At 42.8% G+C, this 14,934-nt stretch overlaps 1 protein-coding gene across 2 annotated transcripts in view; it reads left to right on the top strand.

Moving 5' to 3' along the window:
• The window catches only part of peli1b (pellino E3 ubiquitin protein ligase 1b), a 52,442-nt gene extending 38,488 nt beyond the window's left edge, over positions 1-13,954 (top strand). For both annotated transcript variants that reach the window (XM_085799443.1, XM_085799444.1), the window contains exons 4-7: positions 624-725; positions 2,384-2,581; positions 3,815-4,003; positions 11,508-13,954. In XM_085799443.1, coding sequence (XP_085655569.1) covers positions 624-725; positions 2,384-2,581; positions 3,815-4,003; positions 11,508-12,086 — 1,068 coding nt within the window. In that variant the 3' untranslated portion in view covers positions 12,087-13,954. The remainder of the gene's footprint in view (positions 1-623; positions 726-2,383; positions 2,582-3,814; positions 4,004-11,507) is intronic.
• The last annotated feature ends 980 nt before the right edge of the window (positions 13,955-14,934 follow it).

The raw sequence follows: 14,934 nt of genomic DNA, 5'->3' as shown, positions 1-14,934 counted from the left end.
TGTGAATGATTCAGTGGAAAGTGAGTGATTTCTTTTTGGGTTGTTTTGTTTGTTTTTTTGTCCTGGGAAACACGTTCATGTGTTTCCATCAGCAGTTGTGCATAAGGTCGGCCAGAAATCCTCCAGAATCTGTTAAATGAACAGGGGATTGTAACCTGTATATGTGTGTGTGAGAGCGAGAGACCTTTGCTTTTCTGGTTTAACATCTGCGCTTAATGGATTCTCCGAGGACACACACACATATACACATATACACACACACCGGCCAGGCTTTTAGCTGCAGTAATTTAAAGAGTCTGGAAGAGCGATTGTCCCTCTCTGTCCTGTGGGTGGTCCTGACCGACCGAAAAGACATCGAGGCCGTCCTCCTCCTCCTCCTCCTCCTCCTCCTCCTCTAAGGTCCAGCTAGTGACTGCATAACTGAACTCCTCCTCACCTACTCCACCCTTCCTCTCTCCGTCAGGATCACTGAGGAGGAGGAGGAGGAGATGTCGGAGGTGTTAGTGCGATGCAGCGTGTTCTGGCTCGGTTCCTCGCGTACATTTTGAACATTTGTGGAAAGTTTCAGAGCTGCATCTTGCGTCTCATTTATCCTCCCCTTTGTTCTTTTTATGTCTCAACAGGCCATAAGCAACAAAGACCAGCACAGCATCTCATACACTCTGTCTAGAGCCCAGACGGTGGTGGTGGAGTACACCCATGACAGCAATACAGACATGTTCCAGGTAACAGCTTTTATCAGCACCACTAGATGATTTTTTTTTTTTACAGCCAATTTATAGTCCTTGTTTTTTCCACTTCCACTTCCCTGCTGCACTCACCCACTCACTCACTCACACCTGCTTCAGTAGAAGAGCTGGACTGCAGGGTGTGTTCGAGGCGAGCAGAGGTTTTCAAACGGCTCGCTAACCGGTGTTAGACTTTGTCTCAGCGTGTAGGTGGATCAATTTTTAATCTTAGGCGTTAATTATTTAAGTATCGGCAATGTTAGCATATTCATATCAGTGTGTTGCTACTAAATTTCCAAATGCAGTTTATAATGTGCAACATAATATTCAGTAGAAATTTCAGTTCAGGCTCAGTTGGTAAAGTCACATTTATCTAAGTTAAAGAGACCACGAGGAGTTTGCTTTTGGTTATAAAAGAGTCTCATATTAATGTGGATAAATCTACGTTAATGGGTCCATTTTCGATAAATGTATCGTTGTGTCTTTATAGTTATTTTGATATTATTATTTATTGGTCGACTCGCCCAGCATTTCCTAGTTTCAGTTTCCCGGATCGCTAGTTGGCATCGTTTATGAACTACGACGGTATCTGATCGTCTTCGAACCTGCGACTTTCGTTCTTGATTAATGAAAACATTCTTGGCAAATGTTTTCACTTTCGTCCGGCTTGCACCAGTCCAAGAATTTCACTTTCAGGGTTATGCGTGCAGAGGCTCAAGGGAAATGTAGTGTGAAAACACTTCGCTTTCCAAAAGTCCTCGTAGTCCCTTTAAAACACAGCTTGACCTTGGAAACAACAGTCACAAAGTTTATTTAAACTCTATTTCTGAGCTTTACATCACATCACATCACATCACAGGTTGTCATGGAGTTGTTGAAGTTTTCTTTTTTTTCTCATCACTTTAAGAAGTTGAGAGTCGCTCGTAACCTTGGAAACTGCCGTCATGAAAGCAACTAAAGTCCGTTCAGCTCCAGTCCAGGAGTTTTTCATCATATCACATTGTCAGCAAAGTGAAAGAAAGAAAAAAGGCACAATGTTGGAGTGGACTGGTTGTGTTTTGTATTAAATAAAACAACAAGTGTTGAGCAGTAACTTTGATGATACGTCTGAGTCAGACGTGGATTAGAGGTTCAGTTCCTCTATGGTAAACACTGTGTTTTTCAGGAGGCAGCCTGTTCCTCGCTTGAATACAGCATTAACGCGCTGGGAGGCCGCTGTGTGCGAGGCGCTGCTGTCAGGGGCTGCAAAGTACCCATCATCATGGTACAGAGTGTCCTCAGAGTTATTATGGGTTGTGTGTAGAAGTTTGTAATACACATGAACCATCAGAGAACTTTTCTCTCAGGTCGTCTAAGTTCATCCAGGTTTAAAAAGCAGAAAGTGTTTACAGTGGATCCAAGTAGCTGAACTTGTCGGACAATGCTCCTTCAGTGTTTTTGTCATCCACCTACGTCACTCCTTCTCTTTTCAACTGAGCTCTGTATTGTACAGTGAGCTTTTATTTCTATGTCTCTCTTGTTCTTCCCCACAGAGAATTATTCAGTATTATCTCACAGCTGGAACGGGTTTTCTTAAGTAATCCTGATTTAAGTCTGGAACTTGTTATAACACGTCTTCTTCTTTGTCCCTCTCTCTCTCCCTCTCTCGACACCAGATCGGTCGATCGACGGAGAGTCCCATAGACTTCGTGGTGACGGACACGGTGGCGGGCAGCCAGAGCAACGCAGACACCCAGTCGGTTCAGAGCACCATCTCCCGCTTCGCCTGCCGCATCATGTGCCAGCGCACGCCGCCTTACACTGCACGCATCTACGCCGCGGGCTTCGACTCCTCCAAGAACATTTTCCTTGGGGTGAGATGTGTTTTTTTTTGTTTTTTTTTATGTATGTTTATTGTTTTTCAACAAAAAAACTGAGATTAGAAAAAAGACATGGACAGGATCAGCACATCATAAGTAAAGAAATAACAGAAGCCACTGACTGTCATGACAATAAAATAAACATGCGTGTTTAAAAAACTGTACAAAGTGAAGAGTAAAATGAGAGATACACACAGCAAGGTGTTTCACAGTGATCGACACATTAGTCCTTTCCTTGAAACAGTTGCAGTTCAGGGTCCCACGTCTTTTCAAACATGTCTCCCCTGTCTTCATTATAAAGTCTCAGTCTCTCCAGGTGAAGCGTATTTGCCATTTCTCTTAACCACAGATCGAACGTGGGTGCGATGTCTGACCTCCATGCCTGGACAATTAACTTCTTTCCAATAATAATAAAATAATAATAATACATTTTATTTAAAAAGCGTCTTTAAAGCCACTCAAGGATACTTTACAGACGAGTGCTTCAAATTAAATCATCAATAAACAACATCCAAACACAAGAAACATTCAATAAACACCATTCAAAACATCAGTAAAATAAAATAGGGTTATGGTTAGATGAATGAATGAATCACAGTTCCAAATAGGATAGCCTTTTTCTCATATTTATTGGCAGAAGACAAAGTGGGTAGTTGCCCCGAGAATGGCTACAAATGGATCAGGCTCCCAACATTTCCCATGGAGAAGCAATGAAAAATACGTTTCCAGTATGTGCACAATTGTGAGCTGTGTTTTTTGTCTTGTGCCTCGGACACGTGAAAGAGTGAGAGGCAAAGAGATCAAAGGAAAAAAATAACACAAGGAAATGTGACAGAAAGACTGAGGGAAATGCATGATCAAACACAGCTCGTGTTCTGGTGATGTGAAAGATAAAAACTCTGTGCAAAACCTTTAACCTACTTTTTCCCCCCACTCATATTAGCTGTCATATTTTCACACTTACTGTCAGCAGCAAACATCATTCTCCCCTGTCTGTCATCATCATGACAACTGATTTCCTGTCAAAGTGGCCATAAAACTGAATTCACACGCTGGTCAAAGTAAAAAAAAAAGAGGAAATTAGTCTTAATAATTTCATTTAAAGCTGCAATTTGTCACGTGGAAGTTTTTCTATGAACATGGTGCTGCAAAATTTCCCACTACACTCTTTCCTTTCGACTCATAATGTGTCTTTGACCCTAACCCCGACGTCTTGGTTGTCTCCAGGAGAAAGCTGCCAAGTGGAAGACGTCCGACAGTCAAATGGACGGGCTGACCACCAACGGCGTGCTGGTGATGCACCCGCGAACCGGCTTCACCCAGGACTCCAAACCCGGCGTGTGGAGGGAGATCTCGGTCTGCGGCAACGTCTTCACCCTGCGAGAAACCCGCTCGGCGCAGCAGCGAGGAAAGATGGTGAGGAGGGAGGGAGGGAGGAAGCATGACCGTGTGTGGGAGAAAAAAAAAAAGTTCAAAACAAAAGTTCAGCCGCTCGTGAACTTTGTCCACAGTCAGATAAAAGTGGGTTCAGAAGGTTTTTGAGAAGATAAGATGATGAAGATGATGATATCGGCCCCACAGAGAGACAGGATGTTTTGGCAGCAGACCGGTTCACAGTCGACAGTTGAATTGCTGCAGCAGAAACAAGTTGTGAAGATAACACTGACACCTCTTTTGAAGATGTTCTGATGAACAACAAGGAGCAAGCACACGGCCGCTTATTTCCACATCCAGCAGTTGTGTTTGCTCAGCGGTCACCGTCTTTTTTAGCTCCGTGTTTGGTCTCCACTGCCTGCGGAGGGAAATATCTGCCTCTTCTTTAGCTGCTCAGTGCTCCACCAGCTGCTCGCCAACTGTGTGCATGTGTCTGCTGTTTGGTGCTGAGATGAATATTAGACTGTAGAGTAGGGGTGTCAAACTAATTTTTAGTTCAGGGGCCAGAAACAGTGCAATTTTTAAAAAGTTTTTCTATTTATTTAGATTAGGGACAACGCAACGCATATTACAAATGTAAATATGCCAGATTGTAGCCATGGCTAGTGTCCGTCTGTAGTCCCCAGTTAGGTTGTTGTACAGTAATAGTAAAAAAAGACACATGAGAAATACATAGAAGAACCATAAAAGACCAATACAGTACAAGGATTTACACTAAGAGGGACAGAATACTGACTTAACAAAGAACATACACATGCAAGTACAATAAAACGAAACAAACGATAACAAAAGTACCTCCGGTGTATTACATATCAAAATCAATAGTGGCCACAACAAGAAAAAAAGAAAAGAAAAACAGATTAAAGCCTCACACAGTTGCACAACTAGACCCTCCAGCCCTTAACCTAGTTGCCCACGACCCAAATTGCACATAACCCCTATTACACATAAACTTAATATTAATAATAATAATAATACATTTTATTTATAGAGCGCTTTTCAGGGAACTCAAAGTTGCTTTACAGACAATAAAAACAGCAGATAATACAAGTAAAATAGAAAAAAATTCAAAAAACATTTTAACACAGATTAAAACAAATACGACAATATTTCAAGAAGTATTGCACTTAATTTAACTTAATTCGATCTCAAGTGGGCCGGACCAGTAAAATAATACCATGATAACCTAAAAATAAAAAGAACTTTGAATTCTTCCCTTTGTTTTAGTGCATTATTAAGATGTTACCAGTTTATAAACTATCCTTTTACAGAATATGTTATAAACAAGCTGAAATTTCTTGATAAAAATGTATTTTCACACTTGGCAAATTCTTCCCTCACATTTGACATCCCGGCTGTTGAGAGTGAGTGAACATGAATCTGCATGGTTCATCACTACGACACATATTCACACTGCTTTCATGTTGTTATTCGATACCTTGGTATTTAAATTACTCCAAATGTTGAGTCGGACATGAGTTCAAACTGATAGAAGCAGCTTTTCAAACACGGAAAAACCCACTGACCTGATTTTTCAGATTGTTTTTGCGTGTTGTGTGGTTGTGGGTGTTTTTATCTTCTCCATCCCTTTATCATCACACTCTTGCACCATCAGCAAAAAAGCTTAATAACAGCACATGGAGGTTATCGGGATGCCGTCTCCATAGGCAACGGGTCCGGCTGTCAGAGCTGTGTGTAACAGGACCTTGTAAGAGGATCCTCCGGCTGACGTCAGAGTCTCTCAGCCAATCACAGCGCCGCGGCCACCTGTGGCATTTATATCTGACTGGATTTAGGTTGTCGTTCTTGTTGAATGATGTCTTTAATTAGGTATTCGTTTAGTTTTTTTTCTCCTTTTCCTCCTCCATCATCGTCATCATCCAGCAGAAGCTCACGGTCAGCGGCTCCAACATTAACCCGTCTCTTTATCTGCCGTCCCACATGTTTCCCAGTCTCAGCCGGCGCGGCACAAATTAACAGCTCTTGTTATCTCCACCCGGCCGTCACCATCCAGAGGAGTTAACCAACCACGTGTGCGTTATTATCTACCACTTATACTATAGAAACCACTCATTATTTCACAGGTGATGGACAGTCTGAATCGTCAGCACCTATTTTCCATTATGCACGGTGACAGAACATGATGGGGTTTAATTGTGCACATGACAGTGAATAACACGGTGAGGTCCTGCGTCGTCGTGGCTGGTGATGATGCTGTAACAGCGGCAGCATCGTGTGCAGTTTCAAATGTCGATGGAAAAACACAGACTTTGGAAGAATAGAATACACCTACAGTAAAGACATTTATTTATTTGGGCTTTTTACAAAATCACAAGCCATGTTTTCTCCTTTTGAGAAAAAAATTAGAAATAAAAATGTTTTGTTTTAGGACAGCCTTAAAGGGATAGGTCAACATTTTGGCAAATTGGCCCATTGCCATAATCGCTATAGTCATAGCAGTAGGTTTGTTACCTTTATTTGTTGGTGTAAGAGCTGCTCAGAGCTAACTATGCTACATTTTTACCTTAATTAAACAGCTTTGTCGTTATTCTGATGGTTTGATAAATGGCTTAAAGCAGAAGTAAGTGGTCCGGTCGTTTTCGCTAATGCTGCGTTCCAGGCAGGCTTTTGAAATCGTAAATTACAGCTTCAAGCCACAACTTACGACTTTGTAGCGTTTCAGGCAACCCACTCGTGTTTTTCCGACCTGTTTTACCGGTGAAAGTCACTGTAACGGCCACTCGTAACTTCTGACCGGTGAACTCGTACCAGATCGAACTGGTACCACTTCACGGTCGGAAAAATACGAGTTTCCTTGAACGCACCATAACAGTCCTCGTCCCTACGTCGCCACATTCACGGCGTCCCTTGGCTGCACACACAGCCCTGCATGCCGTTCTCTCTCCTCATTGGATAAAAACTGTAGGATACGATAAATGTTTTCTCCTCGGCTCAGAGCAGAGCAGAGTGACTGACAGACCCGTGTTTCAGTCCAAACACTCTATGTAAGTGATTGCTGTCGGAAGATATAACTATTTAAGACTTATATTAACACAAATATATCACTTACTTCTGCTTTAACTTGTGGAAGCTCTCTGCCTTCCACTTGTGTGTCACTTATTGCGTCTCTTGGCTGAAAACCAACCTTGTCCCAGCTCTCGTTTCTGCGGCACTGCAAAATAAACCCGCCCCGTAACCCGCAACCTCTTGTTTATGACAGATTAAACTACACAAATATACACCTTGTAACATTGCATATGATATATAATGTTATGTACCACTCTATTTCTTCATTTCTTCATTTCTTCGTTGTAAACAAATACACATGGCCAGGAGGAGGGTTAGCAAAACAGAGGAAAAGCGACCGGACTTGCATAGTTCCCCTTTAAAAATACACTGATTTATTTTGTCCTCTAAAAAAACCACAAGCCGTGTTTTCTCCCATTGAGAAAAAATTAGAAATAAAAATGTTTTGTTTTAGGACAGCCTTAATATTTTCTTGACTTCATGGGACTGTTGTTAAAGACGGCAGGATAGAGGCGGGCTGTGTGGAGGAGAGAGAGAGAGAGAGAGAGAAGCCAGGGTTTGAACTTCTTTTTTAGCTCGTATCATTTTTGAAGACGTCTATTTCTGTCGTCGTGCCTGTGAACAACGACAGAGTGCAGGGCTGAAACTGTGCGCCTTCATCCCAGATGTTGTCTCCCTCTACAATAGCTAAGATAAGGTGGAAACTAAGTAACACATTTTCCAAACATTGTCTTTTTAAACATAAACCAGTTCTGAAATGAACAGTTTATCGCTCTGGAAACCTTTTTTGCCCCCTGAACCTTTCTGTCCCCCCCCCCACCACCACTTTCTCTGTAACTGTCTGAAACCACAGATACATCCTCTTCATGTCTTTCCCTGAACTGTCGTTTGTGACACTTTTTGTGCAGCTATATCCCTCCACTGTTTCAACTCAACACTTTATCGCTTTTCCGAATAATACAGTCGTTTTGTTCTTTGGTTTTTCTTTGCACACGGCGTCTGGTTGAAGCTCTTTCTCTTTCTCTTTCAACCTTCAAACCTCTGCAAGTACACAGCTTTTCTAAATGGGATAACTGCCCCGTGTTAGTGAAGGTTAACATCTGAAGGACTTTCTGATTGAATGAGGGGAAAAAAGTCGTCTCAGCAGGTTTTAACCAAAAAGCTCTCAGGCAGGATCCTACTCACTGTGTGTGTGTGTGTGTGTTAATAAGCACCAAAACACCTTGTTTTTTAATCTTATTTGACCTTAGATTCTTAAAAAAAAACAATATCCATCATTTGAGAGTTGATTTGATGTAGAGATGATGAATCCTGTGCAGGTTTGTTTCAGTTTTCACTCGGCTTCGCCAGCGGGGGCAGCTGGTCGTCCTTCTGCAGTTTGACACAAGGTTGAAGCCAGACAGTGTAATGAGGAATATCTTACAGTGCAGCACACACACACACACACACACACACACACACACACACATGCACAGATTTTAACAGATCCTGCTGTGGGTACAGAGAAGTATGAGAGTCCAGTGTCTCCTGGCTCCTGCTGTGTTTAATAAAAGCTTTTTGTGCTGATAAATGATCCTCTTTAGTCTAATTAAATTATAACTGTGTGTCGCCGCCGGTGGGAGTGTGTGAATCGACCCCGAGCGCTGACATCGTTAAATTTGAACGTGGTTATTTATTGATCAGGCTGACCGTTTTTCATACGGTCATTTTTATTTCTTTTTATTTAGCGTGCCGTTATGTTAAAGGGATAGTTCAACATTTTGAGTAATTTGTGCTTTCACAACAGCAACGACAACAACAGTGCGTGGAAGTGGTCGACTCTCCACAGTGTGAGTGTGAAATGAAAAACTGTGAAAACCACAATAAGAGTGTGACGTCGACATTTGACGGCAACGGAAATCACAACTGGTTTGTTAAACTGGTGTGTTTAAATTCACTCAGTGACTCAAATATTAAAGCGTGAATTTAAAGGGATAGTTCAACATTTTGGCAAATTGGCCCATTGCCATAATCCCTATAGTCATAGCAGTAGGTTCGTTACCTTTAATTGTCGGTGTAAGCTATTTTTAGAACGGTGGAGCAGAGCCGCGAGCTGCTCAGAGCTACGCTACGTAGGCTAATGGGGTTTTATTTCTTGGTTTCCCTCATCAAACTCATCAAATACACAATCCAACAACTCCAAAACGCTCTGGTGGACAAGTTGTGACCTGCACATTCACCACGCTATGAGATAATAACAGAACGTTACGGGACGGAGTTGTTTTAGAGGTAAATTCATGCAAAACCAAACCGCTGATGCACGTTCCCGTCGGGGGCAGTTTTTCGGCAAGCAGTTTCTGTATTTGCCTCTAAAACAACTTATTATCTCATAGCGTGGTGAATGTGCAGGTCACAACTTGTCCACCAGAGCGTTTTGGAGTTGTTGGATTGTGTTTTTGATGAGTTTGATGTAGCCAAGAAATCCCATGAGCCTCCGTAGCGTAACTTGTAGCTTGCACCGACAATTAAAGCTAACGAACCTACTGCTAAAACTATAGGGATTATGGCAATGGGCCAATTTGCCAAAATGTTGAACCCTCCTTTTAACAACGAGCAGCAGCCTCACTCACAGTCGCTGGTCTGAGATCAGCTGGACGGGGGGGAAAACAAAAACAACTGTTGGGACCCTGAGCTCAGAGCCGCTCGCTCCAGCTGAGCAGCTCTCCGGCCAACAGCACACACACACACACACACACAGACACACACACACACACACACACACACACACACACACACACACACACACACACACACACACTTTCTGGCCAGATGTGAACGTGTGTTATTTTATCAGTGTGACATTAAGTGCACACGTGATGAACTTGATGAACCGTCCCCGGGTTGCATGAAGGTTAGACAGCGTCACCAGCAGCAGCCGGTGGCGGTCTAACGCTGCTGCTGCTGATGCTGCTGCTGCTGCTGCTGTCGCCACGGAGACGTGTTTGCCCCGAGACCCACAGTGACCTCAACACACACACACACACACACACACACAGAAAAAACAACAACCCTGGAGCTGCTCTTCTCTTCTCTTCTCCTCTGTGAACAACTTGTCTCCTCTCAGGCTGTTTCTCCTCCTCCCTCTTTCATCATCTTGTCTTTGTCCCACTCTGACTCGTTATCTAAAGCTGGAATTTCCCCCCGTGTCTCATCTGACCCCAGTCACTCAGTCACAGCGAGTGAGTGAGTGAGTGAGTGAGTGAGTGAGTGAGTGAGTGAGTGAGTGAGTGAGCGCTTCCTCCATCCAGACTGTACTTTTAATAAATTTTCCAGCGGCTCCTCCCCCAGCTCCACTTGTTCTTTCAGTTTCCTCATGTCATCTTGCCTCCAGCTGTTTGTCCCCTGCATCCATCCTCCCCTGAATCACTCGGCTGTCAGACAGAGAAAAGAAGTGAACGCAGGAGTCACACTGCCACCTACTGCGCTCACACCAGTACTGCAGCACAGTAAATCCACTTTTTACCGGACTCAAACATCACCTGTTTACTTGCTGCTAACTGGATTTATTCTACATTAAAGTTGAAAACACTTTGGCAGCAATCGGTTCATCTGTTCAGTGGTTTAATCCAGAAAGGTTTTTTGATAATAACTTTATTTATATAGCTTACATAGTTTACAAAGTGCTTCACAAAACAACATATAAGACACAAGTCGCCCAAACAATACAGTAACACAGGCAATACAAGAAATAACCAAAAAATAACAATCAATTATGTATTAATGTCAGGAAATAGCCTCGAAATAACAGTCAATTTCATTGCAATGTCATGTTTTTCATAAAGACAAATTACACATACTTTTTTCATGCTTTGAATTTTTTGGGAAAGGCCAGAATTTTTCTCCACTACAGTACTGTATGTCCTTGCAATTGTCAATTACTGTACAATCAGTTATTTCTAGCTAGGCTATTTCTACCCAATCAATCGTTATGTCTTGAAATTACTATGACATTGGCCGATATTTCTTGGCTATTTCTTTACATTATGGCAAGGCATCTTTATTTCTTTATTTATATAGCGCATTTCATACCAAGGCAACTCAATGTGCTTTACATAAAGACAAAACATTAAAAAAAAGAAGCATAAGACAGAATAAAAACAAACAAAACACTGAAAACAGAGTTAAAAGCAAGAGCAAATAAAAGTAAAATAAAAGAAAATAGATAAAGTTTTAAGTTCTCAGCTATAAGCACGTGAAAAGAGAAATGTTTTTAACCTATTATGACGTAATTAGCAGCCTGTAAATTAAAGGGTTACCGAAAAAAAAAAAAAAAAAGAGGCTGTTCGGACTCAAAATGTATAAAAATCCTGCCTGTGTCCTGGTTTAATAACATAAAGATGTGAAAATGTGCCTTTAATCATGTTTGACATGTAATAATCTCGTCATGTGACCTGCTGTGTTTTCTGTTTCTGTGCTCCAGGTGGAGACGGAGTCCCAGGAGCTCGTCGACGGCTCCCTCATCGACCTTTGCGGCGCGACTCTGCTGTGGCGCACGGCCGAGGGCCTCGCGCGCACGCCGACGCTCAAACACCTGGAGGCGCTGCGGCAGGAGATCAACGCGGCGCGGCCCCAGTGCCCCGTGGGCTTCAACACGCTGGCCTTCCCCTCGATGCGCCGCAAGGACACGCCGGACGAGAAGCAGCCGTGGGTCTACCTCCAGTGCGGCCACGTGCACGGCTACCACAACTGGGGCAACCACCGCGAGGAGCGCGAGGGCCGCGAGGGCCGCCACCGCGAGTGCCCCATGTGCCGCGCCAAGGGGCCGTACGTGCCGCTGTGGCTGGGCTGCGAGGCGGGCTTCTACGTGGACGCGGCCCCGCCCACTCACGCCTTTAACCCGTGCGGCCACGTCTGCTCGGAGAAGACGGCGGCCTTCTGGAGTCAGATCCCGCTGCCGCACGGCACGCACACCTTCCACGCCGCCTGCCCCTTCTGCGCCCAGCAGCTGAGCGGCGAGCAGGGCTTCGTCAGACTCATCTTCCAGGGGCCGCTCGACTAGCGCAGCAGCGGCGGCGCGCCCCGCTGTTTGGACCCCGAGATCGATGAAAACAGGGACCTGCCCAGACGTTGTTTTCTGTCCTCTGCGGTTAAATAGAAACTTTTTTCTGGACTTTTTGTCTCTCTCATTTTTAAGTGACCTTTGTATTGCTTTTTCATGAATGACGACAAAGATTTCTATATTTTCACGTGAAACCAGAGACACAAAAAAAGAAAAAAAACCAAACAAAAGAACACTGCTGGGTAAAACTTTTCGCGTTTTTGTTTCTCGGAAAGAACTTTTAACAACAGTATTTATCTAAATTACTAACATAACAACCGTCGTTGTGCAAAAAAAGAAAAAAAAAAAAACGTACGGTTTTTATTCATGTTTCTTGTTGCAATATACATCTGTGTACATCTCTTAGAGCTAATTTAAACAAAAGATGTTTATTTATGGCCCCAGGATCCATTGCTTCATTCTTCTATCTGTCAGATATGCCTAACTTCAATACTATTTAGCATTTTAATTTGAAAATACAGTATATTGTTAATCAGATATAAAGTTCTAGGTGTGTTCTGAGGGTTTCGTTCTGTGTCTTTCTCCCATGTTTCACCTCTCAGATCATGTTTGTCGTATATATTTATATTTACACCCCCCCCTTCCCCCGTCCCGTCCTCTGGCGTGCTCTCACTCTGTGTGTGTTTAACCCTTCAGTTGTACTTCTCTCTCATTAGGGCATCACCACGGCCTTCTCACATTCAAAGCAATAGATTTGGAAAACGGAAACCTCCTACTAGAGCATTATGGGAAACTGAGTCTCTTCTAGGCGTCTGTAAACGCTCAGACAAAGCTTGAATGACTGACTGACTGACCGCTCCCTCCCTTTAAAGTCCGAGTGACACACGTTCCTGTGGGTGAGTGACTTGTTTTTCTGATCGCAGGTTAGCCATGATACCGCAGTTATGTAGCTTATCACTCATCACACTGCAAAAACTCAAAATCTTTCCAAGAATATTTGTCTTATTTCTTGTCAAAATGTCTAATTTCTAGTCTTTCCACTTAAAATAAGACTCATCACCTAAAAATTTACTTGTTTTCACTTAAAATATGCTTGAAATAAGTAAAAAGTGTCTAAAAACAAGCTACTTTTTATGTGATTTGTCTTATTTTAAGTATAATGAGATTTGTTTTGACTAGAAATGACATTTTGACTAGAAATAAGACAAATATTCTTGGTAAGATTTTGAGTTTTTGCAGTGCACACACACATACACGCACACATACAGTAAACACACACACTATAACCAGACCTGGTCAAATGCTTTTTATTATATTGAAAGAGTAAAAGGAACTGATGGTACAAAGATACTGATCCAGATGTGATTAAAGTGAGAAGACCAGTTGTGGACAGTCTGCTTTATTCTCTGCTCTGATGTTTTTACCTGCACAGGTGTAGCAAGCAAGAATATTGATCATTATGTTTTCCAGACACAGTATTATGATCAGTATTAATCTATAGTCATTCATAATCAGATATATATTCAAAGTATTGGCATCTTACAACAACATAAATGCTCCATTTCAGTAAAGATGAGGTGTTTTATTTTGAAAAGCTTAGATTCACTGCACTTCGACCTGAGCGAGTCGGTCTCACACATTCAAGCCATTAAAAAGAAAAACCACACACACTTCAGAATAAAACTGTAGCTGTTTGACTCAGGTTTGACGCACACAAACCAAACACAGACACACAACAACACACACACTCTGATCTACAGATGTGTGAGTGGACTTAACAGGAAGTAATTTGTGCTTTCATAACAACAACAACAGTGCGTGGAAGTGGTCGACTCCACAGTGTGAGTATGAAATGAAAAACTGAAAACCACAATGAGAGTGTGACGTCGACATTTGACGGCAACGGAAATCACAACTGGTTTGTTAAATTCACTCAGTGACTCGAATATTAAAGCTTGAATTTAAAGGGATAGTTCAACATTTTGGCAAATTGGCCCATTGCCCATAATCCCTATAGTCATAGCAGTAGGTTCGTTACCTTTAATTGTCGGTGCAAGCTATTTTTAGAACGGCGGAGCAGAGCCGTGAGCTGCTCAGAGCTACGCTACGGAGGCTAATGGGATTTCTTGGTTTCCCTCATCAAACTCATCAAATACACAATCCAACAACTCCACAACGCTCTGGTGGACAAGTTGTGACCTGCACATTCACCACGCTATGAGATAATAACAGAACGTTACGAGACAGAGTTGTTTTAGAGGCAAATGCAGCGACTGCTTGCTGAGAAACTGTCCCTGAAGGCAACGCGCATCAGCGGTTTTGCATGAATTTACCTCTAAAACAACTCTGTCTGGTAACGTTGTGTTATTATCTCATAGCGTGGTGAATGTGCAGGTCACAACTTGTCCACCAGAGCGTTGTGGAGTTGTTGGATTGTGTATTTGATGAGTTTGATGAGGGAAACCAAGAAATCCCATTAGCGTCCGACGTAGCGTAGCTCTGAGCAGCTCACGGCTCTGCTCCGCCGTTCTAAAAACAGCTTGCACCGACAATTAAAGGTGACGAACGTACTGCTATGACTATAGGGATTATAGCAATGGGCCAATTTGCCAAATTGTTGAACTATCCCTTTAAGAAAAAGCTAAAATAAAGTAAGTTTCACTCCGAGTGCGGCCTTTTCTACATCACACAGGCTGCTCAGACTCAGAGTAGAGACGACGACCGTGGTGTTTTTGTGAAAGTACAAATTCTCCCTGATCTTCATGCACACACACGCACACACACACACACACACACACACACACACACACACACAGACACACACACATCCTGCAGCGTCACCGACACT

Source organism: Trachurus japonicus, chromosome 15 (genome assembly GCF_045865225.1).
Source record: "Trachurus japonicus isolate A0001 chromosome 15, Traja_1.0".
NCBI classification, from domain to species: Eukaryota; Metazoa; Chordata; class Actinopteri; order Carangiformes; family Carangidae; genus Trachurus; species Trachurus japonicus.
This window is presented reverse-complemented; position numbering and strand designations above follow the sequence as displayed.